The sequence below is a fragment of the Schistocerca nitens genome, chromosome 10 (assembly GCF_023898315.1).
Source record: "Schistocerca nitens isolate TAMUIC-IGC-003100 chromosome 10, iqSchNite1.1, whole genome shotgun sequence".
NCBI classification, from domain to species: Eukaryota; Metazoa; Arthropoda; class Insecta; order Orthoptera; family Acrididae; genus Schistocerca; species Schistocerca nitens.
In genome coordinates, this window is record NC_064623.1 from 68,786,884 (window position 1) to 68,803,486 (window position 16,603).

At 39.8% G+C, this 16,603-nt stretch overlaps 1 protein-coding gene across 1 annotated transcript in view; it reads left to right on the forward strand.

Annotated features, from left to right (window-relative positions):
- The window catches only part of LOC126210472 (guanine nucleotide-binding protein subunit beta-like protein 1), a 67,743-nt gene that overhangs the window by 33,479 nt on the left and 17,661 nt on the right, over window positions 1–16,603 (forward strand). The window contains exon 2 of the mRNA XM_049939707.1: window positions 16,008–16,175. Within this exon, the coding sequence (XP_049795664.1) occupies window positions 16,008–16,175 (168 nt within the window). The remainder of the gene's footprint in view (window positions 1–16,007; window positions 16,176–16,603) is intronic.

Here is a 16,603-nt window from a genome sequence, read left to right on the forward strand (position 1 = left end):
TTGCCGTCTCTGACAGAATTACAATGTCATCGGCGAACCTCAAAGTTTTTACATTTCCTCCATGAATTTTAATACCTACTCCGAATTTTTCTTTTGTTTCCTTTACTGCTTGCTCAATATACAGATTGAATAACATCGGGGAGAGGCTACAACCCTGTCTGACTCCTTTCCCAACCACTGCTTCCCTTTCATGCCCCTCGACTGTTATAACTGCCATCTGGTTTCTGTACAAATTGTAAATAGCCTTTCGCTCCTTGTATTTTACCCCTGCCACCTTCAGAATTTGAAAGAGAGTATTCCAGTCAACATTGTCAAAAGCTTTCTCTATGTCTACAAATGCTAGAAACGTAGGTTTGCCTTTTCTTAATCTTTCTTCTAAGATAAGTCGTAAGGTTAGTATTGCCCCACGTGTTCCAACATTTCTACGGAATCCAAACTGATCTTCCCCGAGGTCCGCTTCTACCAGTTTTTCCATTCGTCTGTAAAGAATTCGCATTAGTATTTTGCAGCTGTGACTTATTAAACTGATAGTTCGGTAATTTTCACATCTGTCAACACCTGCTTTCTCTGGGATTGGAATTATTATATTCTTCTTGAAGTCTGTGGGTATTTCGCCTGTCTCATACATCTTGCTCACCAGATGGTAGAGTTTTGTCATGACTGGCTCTCCCAAGGCCATCAGTAGTTCTAATGGAATGTTGTCTACTCCCGGGGCCTTGTTTCGATTCAGGTCTTTCAGTGCTCTGTCAAACTCTTCACGCAGTATCTTAGCTCCCATTTCATCTTCATCTACATCCTCTTCCATTTCCATAATATTGTCCTCAAGTACATCGCCGTTGTATAAACCCTCTATATACTCCTTCCACCTTTCAGCCTTCCCTTCTTTGCTTAGAACTGGGTTGCCATCTGAGCTCTTGATATTCATGCAAGTGGTTCTCTTCTCTCCAAAGGTCTCTTTAATTTTCCTGTAGGCGGTATCTATCTTACCCCTAGTGAGACAAGCCTCTACATCCTTACATTTGTCCTCTAGCCATCCCTGCTTAGCCATTTTGCACTTCCTGTCGATCTCATTTTTGAGACGTTTGTATTCCTTTTTGCCTGCTTCATTTACTGCATTTTTATATTTTCTCCTTTCATCAATTAAATTCAATATTTCTTCTGTTACCCAAGGATTTCTATTAGCCCTCGTCTTTTTACCTACTGGATCGTCTGCTGCTTTTACTACTTCATCCCTCAGAGCTACCCATTCTTCTTCTACTGTACTTCTTTCCCCCACTCCTGTCAATTGTTCCCTTATGCTCTCCCTGAAACTCTGTACAACCTCTCGTTCTTTCAGTTTATCCAGGTCCCATCTCCTTAAATTCCCACCTTTTTGCAGTTTCTTCAGTTTCAATCTGAAGTTCATAACCAAGAGATTGTGGTCAGAATCCATATCTGCCCCTGGAAATGTCTTACAATTTAAAACCTGGTTCCTAAATCTCTGTCTTACCATTATATAATCTATCTGATACCTTTTAGTATCTCCAGGATTCTTCCAGGTATACAACCTTCTTTTATGATTCTTGAACCAAGTGTTAGCTATGATTAAGTTATGCTCTGTGCAAAATTCTACAAGGCGGCTTCCTCTTTCATTTCTTCCCCCCAATCCATATTCACCTACTATGTTTCCTTCTCTCCCTTTTCCTACTGACGAATTCCAGTCTCCCATGACTATTAAATTTTCATCTCCCTTCACTACCTGAATAATTTGTTTTATCTCGTGATACATTTCATCAATTTCTTCATCATCTGCAGAGCTAGTTGGCATATAAACTTGTACTACTGTAGTAGGCATGGGCTTTGTGTCTATCTTGGCCACAATAATGCGTTCACTATGCTGTTTGTAGTAGCTAACCCGCACTCCTATTTTTTTATTCATTATTAAACCTACTCCTGCATTACCCCTATTTGATTTTGTATTTATAACCCTGTAATCACCTGAACAAAAGTCTTGTTCCTCCTGCCACCGAACTTCACTAATTCCCACTATATCTAACTTTAACCTATCCATTTCCCTTTTTAAATTTTCTAACCTACCTGCCCGATTAAGGGATCTGACATTCCACGCTCCGATCCGTAGAATGCCAGTTTTCTTTCTCCTGATAACGACGTCCTCTTGAGTAGTCCCCGCCCGGAGATCCGAATGGGGGACTGTTTTACCTCCGGAGGACGCCATCATCATTTAATCATACAGTAAAGCTGCATGTCCTCGGGAAAAATTACGGCTGTAGTTTTCCCTTGCTTTAAGCCGTTCGCAGTACCAGCACAGCAAGGCCGTTTTGGTTAATGTTACAAGGCCAGATCAGTCAATCATCCAGACTGTTGCCCCTGCAACTACTGAAAAGGCTGCTGCCCCTCTTCAGGAACCACATGTTTGTCTGGCCTCTCAACAGATACCCCTCCGTTGTGGTTGCACCTACGGTACAGCCATCTGTATCGCTGAGGCACGCAAACCTCCCCACCAACGGCAAGGGGAAGCAGGAATATGTAATGTATCCAAAACCGTCTTGATATTAAATGCAATTTATTTTAGTTGCTTCTCTCCATCCTCCGAATTTCATAACAACTTCCACAATGTCTACACATTAAAATCAGATCAAGACTAGCTAATAAGTTTTTACGTCAGCATCATATCACGTCTGCATTAAGCTTCCGCTCTCGAGAGACAATTAAGAAACGAATAGAAAACAAAAAAAGAGTTACAATTTTAGTATTTTCTCTGCCGTCAAGCGCTCATACCGCTGCGACGGGATATTTTTTATCTGAGGGAACAAGTGTAGCGCGGCGAAATTCAAAGTCCCGCTACAATGCTTTCTTATTTACTGGTGAATAAACTTTAATTTATATGTATTGTGTATGTCTGTGTGGGACAAAATGTTTAACATTTATTTGATTTAAGTATTGTTGTAAGATATTAGTTTAGCGTGGAAAGCGGTCAACTTTCATCAAAAGTCATGTCTATAGAACACAAGAATGGTGTAATTTTGGTGGCGATGGCCATCAGTAAATGAGAGTTAGACAGTGGCAGGACACTGCTGGAATCTAGTGCAGGCAAACACTTTTTCAGTGGTACACTCAAAGGAGCAATTCTGGGCACTTTCACATTTGAGCTGGAAGAAGGCTGACCTGCATTTGGGAGTTTGTGTTATTCGGTCATTTTGTTGATCGTCCAGGTGGTGTATGTCTGCTACGGTACTTGGATCATTTGAAGGGACTCTAACGCTCATGGGCTCTTAATATGTTCCAGAGCAGAACTCTTAAACTTTCCCACTTACATTATGGATTTGAGAATAGACGAAGTATGAACTTCTACTCATTATCTCTCGTGTCTTGTGTAAATTGTCATACTGAACTCCAAATATTTTGAGCTGACAAATGTTTAGTGTTTGTGATCACAAAATGTATTTAGTTTCCTGCGTGTCTTGGATGACTGTAGCTTAAAGATTCAACTACCGTTCTTCTAATGCTTTCAATGCAACTTTATTGCATTTAACCCGCCGAGGAAGTGATACGAAAAGTTTGTGTCAAGGATTTGGAGGGTCATGATGACCATGTATTTCCTTCATATTTTTTAAAGTATTTATTGGTATTTTTTAACAGATGATGGGGAAGTTAACTTACAAATTAGTCAAGCTGCCAGAGTTGGTGGTCATGTGTGCATGAGGTGTGCTTGCTTATGTGTATGAATAGCACTTGTTTCTCGTTTGCTGATGACGGCTGTGGCCGAAAGCTTTATGTTTGTGTATTTTCATTGTGCCTGTCTGCAACTTAATGTTTCTTCTTTAGGGTAAGCTGCAATCTATCTTTTCCTGCATTGTTCATATCCGTACCTGGAGTTTTCATCATTTGATTTTGTTATTAAAGTGAATTTCATTAAAAAAACATCCATTATGCGTAAAAATGCTTTAATTGTTTCAGATATACAAAAAGTCTAAAAATTGATCATCTTTAGCTGGACTTTGTTTTACATATTTTCAAAAACCAGCAAGAACAACCATTATTATGAGTAATTCAGGTCTTTTGTAAGTATTTATGAGATCAATCATCTTAGCCACAAAATTTGTAATAAATTGGTCTTATAAGCTATTAATCATCTCTTGCCATAGCACGTCATTGATAGAGAGTAACAATGTGTTGCCGACAAATGTACTTATCACAAACGTCCTAGACATGAGATGTCTTACGATGTCTGACATAGGGACACTCTTGGCACCTTCTTCGTACACCTTGGACTCTAGGAGTCTGTTTCTGTGCAGATTCTCCACTGAATTCTCTAATTCCCTTACACAAAGTTCTCAGCAATTGTGATATTTCATTCTGGGTACTCAAGTGTTCACTTGCAACCACACAGCCTATGTTTTAATAAAATAATGATGCTTTTGGGATTCTTATTTGATCAGTGAACAGTATTAGCCTTTATGCTAGCAATTCTCAGTGTTGCATAGAACACACACTGAGGCTTTTTTTTAATTTTTTTAAATAAGGAAGATTCCTCTTACATCATATGTCTCAGATAGCTCATATGCAACGTCTACCCCACCTATCACTGAAGTGCCAAAGAAACTGGTATAGGTGTGCATATTCAAATACAGAGGTATGTAACTAGGCAGAAGACGGCTCTGCGGTTGGCAACACCTATATAAGACAAAGTGTCTGGCACAGTTGTTACATTGGTTACTGCTGCTATAATGGCAGTTTATCAAGATTTAAGTGAGTTTGAACGTGACGTTATAGTCGGCACACGAGCAATGGAACACAGCATCTCCGAGGTAGCGATGAAGTGGGGATTTTCCCGTATGATCCTATCAAGAGTGTGCTGTGAATATCAGGAATCCAGTAAAACATCAAATCTCCAACATTGCTGCAGCTGGAAAAAGATCCTGCAAGAACGGGATCAATGGCGACTGAAGAGAATCGTTCAGCGTGACAGAAGTGCAACACTTCAGCAAATTACTGCAGGTTTCAATGCTAGGCCATAACCAAGTGTTAGTTTGCCCTTGATGACTGCACAGGACAGAGCTTTATGCCTCGCCTGGGCCTGTCAACACTGACGTTGGACTGTTGATGACTGGAAACTTATTATCTGGTCAGACGAGTCATTTCAAATTGTATGTGTACGTGTATGGAGACAACCTCATGAATCCATGGACCCTGCATGTCAGCAGGGAACTGTTCAAGCTGGTGGAGGCTCTGTGATGGTGTAAGGCATGTGCAGTTGGAGTGATATGGGACCCCTGATACATCTAGATACGACTCTGACAGGCGACAGGTACGTAATCATCCTGTCTGATCACCTACATCTATTCATGTCCATTGAGCATTCAGATGGACATGGACAATTCCAGCAGGACAATGTGACACCCCACAAGTTGTGAATTGCTACACAGTGGCTCCAGGAACACTCTTCTGAGTTTAAACAGTTCTGTGGGCCACCAAACTCCATAGACATGAACATTATTGAGCATATCTGGGATGCCGTGCAAAGTCATGTTCAGAAGAGATCTCCACCCCCTTCATACTCTTACAGATTTATGGACAGTCCTGCCACGATTCGTGGTGTCAGTTCCCTCCAGCACTACTTCAGACATTAGTCGAGTCCAGGCCACATCGTGTTGCAGCACTTGTGTGTACTCGTGGGGACCCTACACAATATTAGGTGGGTGTCCCAGTTTCTTTGGCTCTTCAGTGTAAAATTTCCACCCCCATCCCCCTCTCACTCCCATCGATCCATCAATTTGAGCATTGTAGTGGAGACTAGATGTGAGCAAAAGAGACTGTTTTTCTTTGGTATATGATATAGGAGTGTAATATCCTTTTTGAAACCAAACTTAGATGAATAGACTTCTGTATCACAAGTTTTGCAAAATTCCAGAGGGTTTTGTCTCTTGTTCTTATGCACTGTTTCCATGGATGTAAGCTTGTGTTCTTTGATTAGGTGTGACACTAGCTCATAGCTCGTGAACCAGTTATCAAAAGTCACGTCACAGTCAGCTTTTAAAATGGGCTGTACCACACGATTCATGACATCAAATGGTTTATTGTTGAGTGAAAGTCAAAATGGTCCATCTGCCTGCTTTCAAGCATATATTTCAAGCTTGAAAACATGAAAGTTCTTTGTGTCAACAGAGGTTAATATTTTTATGCCATGCATCTGCCTCTGAATGCAAGCAGAATTTCATCTGTGGTTGTGCATTCTCCTAAGACGAAGGCTTGTTTGCAGTTTTCCGTGAATGCTCCAAATATTTGACAGCATTTTTACCAAATATGCCTAATAACACAAAATATTCATTAAAAATAATAGATAAAAGAAGGGCACAAAAATGTTACATCACAGTCGTGGAAGGATTGTGATTACCGTCTTAGCGTTCGTGCAGTTTTATCTCCTTGCACATGCGGTGGCCAACCAAGTGGTGGTGTCTGGAGGGGATCACTTCATTTGTTGCTGCTACAGAGAACTCCGGTAGTATACAACTGCAGAACAAAAAACTATACATGAAACTATGTGAGCGGGGTCAAATTGACCCTACCACATTCTTGCGAGTTAATAAGATTATCATTCTGTCTGTAATATAATTGGTTATCATAGGACCATTTTCCATTTATTTGAGAGACACTTTATTGAAATATTATTCGGCAGATTTCTCTGATGATGTCTGCATCAGTTACTGACGATGTTAGAATAAAATCCAATTTATTAATTCTGTTTATTTAATATTTATTTTGTTAATTCAAAATTCTAGCCAATGAATAGACTTTGACTGCAGGATCACAGCAATAGTTTATTTGCAGTGAGTTAGATGCCGGGCACAAAAGCAGATGTTTGGCTCAACCCTACAACATTATTGAGCAATTCTTTTAAACACAGCTGTGTTTAGCCCAGTTACTTAAGGTGTGAGCAATACCATATAAAATCACAATTGGTTTACTTGTATGGGATGCTGGTTATAAAAACGACTCGGCAGAATATCCATCAGGTAACGTTGCAGTGTGTAGTCTGCATTTTGAAATTTCATTGGGATGACTAAACTGGGGAACTGAATGGCAAATTCAACAAGGCTCTTGCATGGAATTGTAATCTCTCCAGAAAGAGAAGAGAATCACTGAGCAGGAGGCAAATTTTTGTCCCCCTCAGGGTGAACTGGAACACGCAAAATTTAGTTTCAGTTTAAGGGACAAGAGATCATTGGTATTAGGTAAAAGGTAACAAGCAATGGGCAGAAGGGGAACAGCACTTCAATTTCTACGTCTATATTTGAGGTTAAAGTATCAAATAAATTTGAATTTTTACCTGAAGTAAGAGAGGAAGAGCCTCATCCAGCGGTAGGTTACAGTAGGGCACAGCAGACTTCTAGCAAAGAAACTACTTGTTAATCAGTGCCAATGGAGAGTAGGAAGAGGAGTCTTGCTGCTAGGCAGTAGCCGTGGGAGGGGTGAGGCTAGTTGCTACGGGACAAATTAAGAACAGGATACTAGGTTAAGAGTATTGGTGAAGCCTAGTCTAGCCTTAGCCATGTGAAGGATGACATAGGGAATTTGTGCAAAGGCTTAGAGAGGATCAGGTTATTGTAGTAAGTGGAGAAGGGAACAGCGTACCTGAGAGACAGTAATTACAGCATTAGGTGTGACCTGGATGAAATAAGAGTAGCAACTACACACACACAAATCTGAGTTTTATATAGATCCTGTGGCGCCATGACCAGCTCTGAGTTAACACTGCTGTGAGTTGTGTGAACGAGAGTCGAGCAGGCTGCTGGCGACTGAAATGAAATCTCATAAATGAAGTGCTTAAGAATGCACAGAAAAATACGGTTAGCTTATTTCATCAAAATATTAGAAGATTGAATGATAATGTAGAAGAGCTTCTTATCTCCTTGGGAAATTGAGAGAACTCTGAAAAACAGAGCTCCATTGTCTACCAGAGCACAACATAACCACAGGGTTAAATAAGTTACGTATAAAAGATAACGCTCTAGCATCTTAGTCATGCAGAACTAATATGGGAAAAGGAGAGTTGTTACATATACTAAGACAGAATACAAGTTCAAAAACACTGAGAAACATAGGTTTTGTTGTGATGAGCACATAGAAGTGTGAGTGTGTGAATTAATACTGAAAAATTGTTTACTTTTAATTGTAGCTGTATACATATCCCCACTAGGAAATTTTGAACTGTTTATGAAGAATCTGGACTCTTTATTATGCTATCTGTCAAACGACAGCAAGTAGTTAGTAGACTGTGTTGACATAAAGATAATTCTGATAGGAAAAATGATCTGGAAACCGTATGTGAATCCTATAATTTGACCTCGGTAATTAACTTCCCAACACAGGTGGATAAAGACAGTAGGATCCTAATTTCTGTTTTCTTTGATGAAACTCAAGACAGGAAAATTACTGTTTACCCAGTAACAAATGCTCTCTGATCATGATGCACAGTCATAAATAAGATAGTATCTTACAGTGTGGATACTCCTGAGTAGAAATCAGTTAGAATAACTGACACAAGGACAAATGTTTTTTAAGAGTAGTTTACAAGAGATGACTTCGGATGAAATATATAGTGGACCAAATGCTTAAACAACATTTAAACTGTTCTACGATAAATTCATATCATCATTTGGAAATTGCTTTCCACATAAGCTAATCAGTGAGTAGTTAAATTATATTGTGAAAGGAAAAGTGAAATGTATCTGTTGGAAAGAACAAGTAGAGATCTTGTGGTATTTACACAGTTCAAAAGCTACTCAAAATTAAGAAGAAAGACTATTTAAAAAATCAAAGAACATGCACATAACGTCAGAAATCAGTGATTCCTACAACACACTTAACACCATTTGGAATGTAATGAAGAGAGACACTTCACAGGACAGGCAGCCACAGAACGGGATAACGTCACTATTAAACTGAGTGAAAGGGCTATAAATGATAAGCCACACTTAGCAAATGTATTTAATAATCATTTCTTAAATATTGTAGAAAGTATATGGACAAACAGTTCAAGAGAAAGTAACAGCAGTATGTTGTAAAAGTAACTCTCATAAAATTCAATCATGTGGACGTATCACTCACTTTGCTTTCTGAAGTGAAGAAGATCACATGTTCTGTCAAAAATAAAAAACTTATCTGGTTTTCGTGGTGTTTCCACTGGAGTACTAAAGGCCTGTTCCCATATAATCAGCCCTGTCTTATCTGAAATATGTAATGCATCCAGAGTGACTGAAATATGTTGTTGTTAAATCTCTCTTTAAGAAAAAGTATGAGAAAGATGTCAACAACTCCTGACCTGTTTCCTTGCTGACATCATTTTTCAAAGTTTTTGATACCTATTCTAGAATAGTATCTCATCTTGGCAACAGTAATATCCCCAGAAAATCAGTTTGTTTCAGAAGAGTTGCTGTACTGAGAATGCCATTTACATGTTCACTCGCCATATTTTACAAGCTTTAAATAATGAAACAGCGCCGGTTAGAATTTTCTGTGATGTATCTAAGGCATTTGAACAGTGGATTACAGTATTCTCCTAGATAAATTGAAGTTTTATGGGGTTGATGGTGTAGCCAACAAGTGGGGTATCATCACATATAGCCTTTATAACACAGAAATTTCTACTTACTAAATCAATCAATATAATCTGGGGACATAATTCCGAGTGTACACAAAGAAAAACGCATATGGGTTTCCCCACTGCTCAATCTTAGGTCCACTATTGTTTCTCATATGTGCAAACAAGCTTCTGTCTAATGTGCTACAGGCAGAATTAGTTCTTTTTGCAGATGACACTATAGTCTGATAAAAATTACATGACAGTTGATGTGTCACACATTGCAGCTGGTATTGACCAGTCTGTGGCCAGTGCCACACATGAACTGTTTGCCATTGCCAAACTGCCACAATAATTAGTTACCTTCCAGTTCCTCGTCCAGCTTTCTTTCTTAATATGTTTGTATCCCAAATCCTCGGTCTTGACCTTTTATTTTTTGCTTTGTCACACAAGAATATCTCTCTCTCTCTGTCTCTCTGTCTCTCAAAACCAGGACTGCTCATTACTTGATATTGCAGAGCCTGTGTAGCCAGTACGAGGATAGGTTTCATGTAACCAGTGACAGTTTGCTTTTTTCATTAAAACTGAAACTTTGTTGTGGAACATGGCTATGCAGACAAACATGTTAAGAATTTTTTTCTGTTTTGAGTTCCCTCATGCATGTTTGCCTTAAATAGTGTGAACAAAGCAATTGTGATTTGAGTACTGTGCATCATTGGGCAAGTAAGTTTAAAGATGTTGAGGTGGGAACATGTGACCTGCATGACAAACAGAAAGTAGGACATTCTGTGACAGCAGCCACTGAGTTTCATAAGCAAAATGTTGACAGATTGGTTCAGGACGATTGGCATATCACTTGGAGGGAAATTGGAAGCACAATCGGCATTTCACAATATTGTGTGGGTGACGTTATTGCTTTGCTCTGCTGTCGGAAGATCTGTGCACGGTGGGTACCCCGGATGTTGACTCCTGGAATGAAAGTACATAGACTTGAAATTTTCCAGGAACTTGTCTTGTGCTAGAGAATGGAAGTGATGCCTTTCTCCAATCAATTGTGACAGGAGACGAAATGTAGCTACACCATTACGACTCGGAGACGAAATGTCAGTTTATGGAATATCAACACAAAGACTCACCCCAGGAAAAGAAATTCAAGACACAGCCCTCAGCTGGAAAAATCATGGCCACAGTGTTCTGGGACGCAGATGGTGTTATCCATGTTGATTTCCTTGATCGTGAAACAACAACAAATTCAGAGTGTTAAATCACAACACTGCAAACTCTGAAACGACAACTAACAAGAGTCCAAAAGGAAAAGGGAAATGTTTTCCTGCAACATGACAACGCCAAACCATGCACTTCATGTGCCGCCACAGCAAAAGTTCAGAGACTGAATCTTAACACAGTACGGCGTCGTCCATATGGTCCAGATTTAAAACCGTCTGATTTCCATCTGTTCCTGATAATGAAAGATGATCTGCAGGGGCATCATTATGCTTCTGATGAAGACATTGAGAGAAGTGTGAGACTGTGGTTGCGAAAACAGTGTGTTGATTTCTTCTGTGGCAGCTTCAGAAAACTTGTTCATCATTGGCCGAAATGTACCCAATTGGCTGGTGATTATGTGGAAAAGTGAATATTGGTAATTAAATTCTAAGGATTATTTCTGTGTTTGATTTGTTAAAATTAATTAATGAAGGTGGATGCATTACTTTTCATTCAACCCTCATAGTTCAGTCACAAATTGTGACTCGCTGTTTTCTCAGATACATTGCACATCATGAGGTTGTGGTTAGGTAAGGATATGAGTTTAAATTCAGAGCTGCAGAACCCATTGTCTGCTGCAGTTCAGTCATTAGTCACTTAAAATCGGCTGTCGACAGAGCATCTTCCATTTCCATAATACCTCACAGTGGTTGCTTCCAACATTGCTCTGCACTATACATTAACAGCATTTGTGAAGTGACCTGCTATGTTTTTGTCAGCAGTTGTGGCAGCAAGTGACAGACATTAACTATCAAGTAATTTTAATTGGACTATAGTATTGTAATCAATCCATGCATACACATAGAAACAGAAGAAATGGTAAACAGTGGTCTTAACAGTATCATTGACTGTTTTTCTGCAAATGGTGCCACCCTCAATTTTAAAAAGACACAGTGGAAAATCCAGGATGGAATGTAACAATATTTTGAAAAGGAAAGTGTTGCTTCTGCTGCCAGAGGCTGCAGTTTTGTGTGTGTGTGTGTGTGTGTGTGTGTGTGTGTGTGTTTGGGGGGGGGGGGGTGTCTGTTTTCAACTTTCATAGTATTGTAAAAAGACACAACATATTTAGCTCTACTCATCTAGAGGTACTACACCAATGATAATTTTAACTCATGGTGCAGAAATAATCAATAGGGTGGAAACTTCAAAATTCTTAGGTTTCAATATTGGTGAAAATTTAAACTGGTAAAAGCCTATTTTAGAACTACTAAAACAACTGAGTTCAGCCACATTTGCACTTAGAATCTTTGCAAATTAACTGTACAATAGATCACAAAAGTCCTTAGTTCAGTAACTCTCCTGATTGAGGACCAACTCTGTACACCATATTTTCAGCAGTATTTTTACTTGGCCAGTGTACATTTCAAAGTCACAGTCCATCATCAGGACTCCGGGTGTTAAGTAAGGGCCTTTATTGCTACGTCAACATCTCACAAAACTGTTTCTGTGAGTTTTTAATTGCAGTTTGCAAAATTGTGGTGGAATTTGTCATTCTGTGTGTTGACGCTACAGTGAAGTGGCATCCAAATGCAGTATACACAATGATAACACTAAAAGTTTCAAAGAACATAAGATATTATTTCATTAGTCACTCTACAATTCTTAAGAGTATTTTGACTTGGGGGGGGGGGGAGGGGGGGAGAAAATACTGCAGAACTGTATTATTGCAGTAAACTAATGTTGACTTTGCCAGTATACAGACAGCTGGTATATTAATGTTGTGTTTGAGCTGTCACATAAAAACAGCAGCTCAGTTGTATAGGAGGGGAGCAGTGGCTCTTTTTCTCATAATATATATAAACAAGTATAAAGAAAGAGGGAAGGACAGGGAAAGACGAAAGGATGTGGGTTTTAAGGGAGAGGGTAAGGAGTCATTCCAATCCCGGGAGCGGAAAGACTTACCTTAGGGGGAAAAAGGACGGGTATACACTCCATACACACACACACACATATCCATCCACACATATACAGACACAAGCAGACATATTTAAAGAACTGTCTGCTTGTGTCTGTATATGTGTGGATGGATATGTGTGTGTGTGTGTGTGTGCGCGCGAGTGTATACCCGTCCTTTTTCCCCCCTAAGGTAAGTCTTTCTGCTCCCGGGATTGGAATGACTCCTTACCCTCTCCCTTAAAACCCACATCCTTTCGTCTTTCCCTGTCCTTCCCTCTTTCCTGATGAGGCAACAGTTTGTTGCGAAAGCTTGAACTTTGTGTGTATGTTTGTGTTTGTTTGTGTGTGTATCGACGTGCCAGCGCTTTCGTTTGGTAAGTCACATCATCTTTGTTTTTAGATATATTTTTCCCACGTGGAATGTTTCCCTCTATTAATTTAAACAAGTATAAAGTAATTTATGTAGTTACCAGTGTGAGTGGTACCACATCTCGTATCTTAAGGTGCAAGACACTGATTGCTGTTAACTATATAATTGCTGATGATGGAGAAAAACTTTCTTCCTACTTCTTCTATACATAAAAGGAACAGTTTAACTAAATGGAGAAGATGGTGTAAAATATCCCTCTTTTTTTCCTTTTGCTACCACAGATGCGTGAAGGGAAGGTTTAAGTATGCTACGTCTCACACTCTATGCAAAGTAGAGATAAGATCACACTGAAGTAATTACCCAAAGCTTCGGTAATGAACCACACCCTCATTAGTTAGTGGATCGAAGTGAGAAGGGCTGAAACAAACAGTTAAACCTTCTTATTATTGAGAAGTGACAAAGTGAGCTGAACCTCCATTATAATTGGGGAAGAGTAGTTTTTGGTGTATAAATGACAGTACACTGGTTGATTCAATGTTGCATCAAGAAGAGAGATTTCATTTCAGACGAGACATTCCACATGTCGTTCAGGCACTGTTTGAATGGAGTCTTTAGTGTTGTGCAGTGACTCTCTTTTTCAGATGTTCTAAATCCATATTTACTATGTACAGCAGCATATAGAGAAGCTATACCAGGGAAATGTACTTGAAGGCAATATTATAGAAGGGAAGATGATGTGGATGAAGATGAGATAGGAGATAAAATACTGTGAGAAGAATTTGACAGAACACTGAAAGACCTAAGTTGAAACAAGGCCACTGAAGTAGATGACACTCTGTTAGAACTAATGATATCCTTGGGAGAGCCAGACTTGACAAAACTATTCCAGCTGGATGCAAGATGTATGAGCCAGGCAGAATATCATGAGACTTGAAGAATAAGGTAATTCCAGTTCCAAAGAAACCAGGTGCTGACAGGTGTGAATATTACTGAACTATCAGTTTAGTAATCATTGTTGCAAAACACTAAAAAAATTGTTTATAAAAGAATGGAAAAACTTGTAGGAGCCATCCTAGGGAAAGGTCAGTTTGTATTCTGGAGAAATGTAGGAACACTGCAAGGCAGTACTGACCCTATGACTTACTTTAGAATACCAAACAATGGAAAATCCAGGATGGAATGTGACAATATGATAGAAGGAAAGTCGCTGCTCAACATAGAGCGGAGATGCTGAGCCGCAATAGGCACAAAAAAAGATGCACACAATCATAGCTTTCGGCCATTAAGACGCGCACATGCACTAAACTTGCACACACATCTGCAGTCTCAGAGAGCTGAAGTATAGTTTCAGCTCTCTGAGACTGCAGATGTGTGTGCAAGTTGCGCTTATGTGAGTGTGTGTGTGTGTGTGTCTACTGCTGACAAAGGCCTTCATGGCCGAAAGCTATGATTGTGTGCATCTTTTTATTGTGCCTATCGCGGCTCAGCATCTCCACTATATGGTGAGTAGCAAATTTCCTTCTCTCATATTGTTACTTTAGAATATAGTTTAAGAAAAGACAAATCTACATTTATAGTGTTTGTGGATGTGGAGGAAGGTTTTGACAGTGTTGGCTGGAATAAATTCTTTGAAATTCTGAATGTAGCAGGGGTAAAAAATACAGGGAGAAAAAGGTTATAAACAATTAGTACAGAAAACATGTGACAGCTATGAGTTGAGAGGACACAAAAGGGAAGCAGTGGTCGAGAAGGGAGTGAGATGGGATTGTAGCCAATCCCCGATGTATTCTATCTGTGTACTAAGCAAGCAGAAAGGAAACCAAAGAAAAAAGAAATAAAAACTTTGTTTGCCAAGGACTTGAAACAACAGTTCAGTGCTGTGGGCAGTGGCTTTGAAGAAGGATATAAGAAACAAAGGTAATGGAATGTAGCTGAATTAAATTGTGAAATGATACACTTAAAGTAGAAGATTAGTTTTGCTATTTGGGCAGAAAAATGGCTGATGATAGCCGAAGTAGAGAGGATATAAAATGTAGACTGACAATGATAAGAAAAGTGTTTCTGAAGAAGAAAAATTTGTTAACATAGGATATACATTTACATGTTAGGAAGTCTTTCCTGAAAGTATTTGGGTAACCATCTATGGAAGTGAAATGTGGATGATAAACAGTTCAGACAAGAAGAGAATACAAGTTTCTGAGATGGGGTGCTGCAGAAGAATGTTGAAGGTTAGATGGGTAGATCACATAACTAATGAGGAGATACTGAAGAGAATTGGAGAGAAGAGAAATTTGTGGTACAATCTGACTACAAGAAGGGAGCAGTTGGTAGGGCACTCTCAAAGACATAGAGACACCACAAATTTAGTATTGGAGGGAAGTAAGGGGGATGGGTGGGGGTAAAAGCCGCAGAGGGAGACCAGTAGACGAATGCAGTAAGAGGTTCAAAGGGATGTAGGTTGCAGTAATTATTCAAAGATGAAGAAGCTTCCCCAGGATGGAGCAGTGTGGAGAGCTGCATCAAACCAGTCTTTGGACTGAAGAGAACAACAACATTTATTACATTACTGTAGTTCTTTCATATGATTGGTAACTTCCCTCTTAATATTTTTTTTAAAGAGCCAATTAAATATCTTAACTACAACTACCTCAGAAGAAACATTATCCCTGTTTACGAATATTTTAATCATGTTCCCAAAAGTATATCTTAGTCGTTGTTTTCACCCTGTAGTATATCGTTATGTTGTATTTACAAGACCTCGTTACTTCCATTCCATGTGAAATAAACCACTTCCTCATTCTAGTACTTTTACACGCTTTTCCGTTTTGTAGCTTTCAAGAAGCTGACTTATGCATCATTATCTCACATATGTAATGTGTGCCATATTTTCTGTAGGTTGACGGTGTGTCACGTGCTGTAGGTTGTCCAGCTGGCCGATCAGAGCTAGCCGTGTATAGTGTAAGTGAAGGGAAGTTTACAGAGGTGTGTCAGCTGAAACTCCCAGAAACTGAAAGGACTGCAGCTGGGATTGTGACGTGCTTCTCAGCGGCGGGACCTAATAAGGTTTGCACTCTGTATTATTATTTTATGACATTTGTTAAGGTGAAATGTTATAATTTCTCTGTGCGTATGTGTGTGGAGGGGCTAACCCCTCCCTCTCTACCTCCCTCCCTCCCTCCCTCCCCCTCCCTCCCTCCCCCTCTCCCGTCCCTCCCTACCCCGTCCTTCCCAACTCCCTACCTCCTCCCCCCTCACACCCTCCCTCCACCCACCCACCCTCCACCCACCCACCCCTGTGGCAAGGAAGGGGCTGGGATTGTTGGAATTGGGAGTGACATAGGGATGGACTAGGATGTGGTGGGGGTTGGGTGCATGATGTAACACAACTGTAGCAGGGATGGTAAGGATCTCGGCTAGGATGTCCCTCGTTTCAGGCTATGATGATACGTAATCAAAGCTGTGACGTATGATGTGGTTCAGCTGTTCAGTCC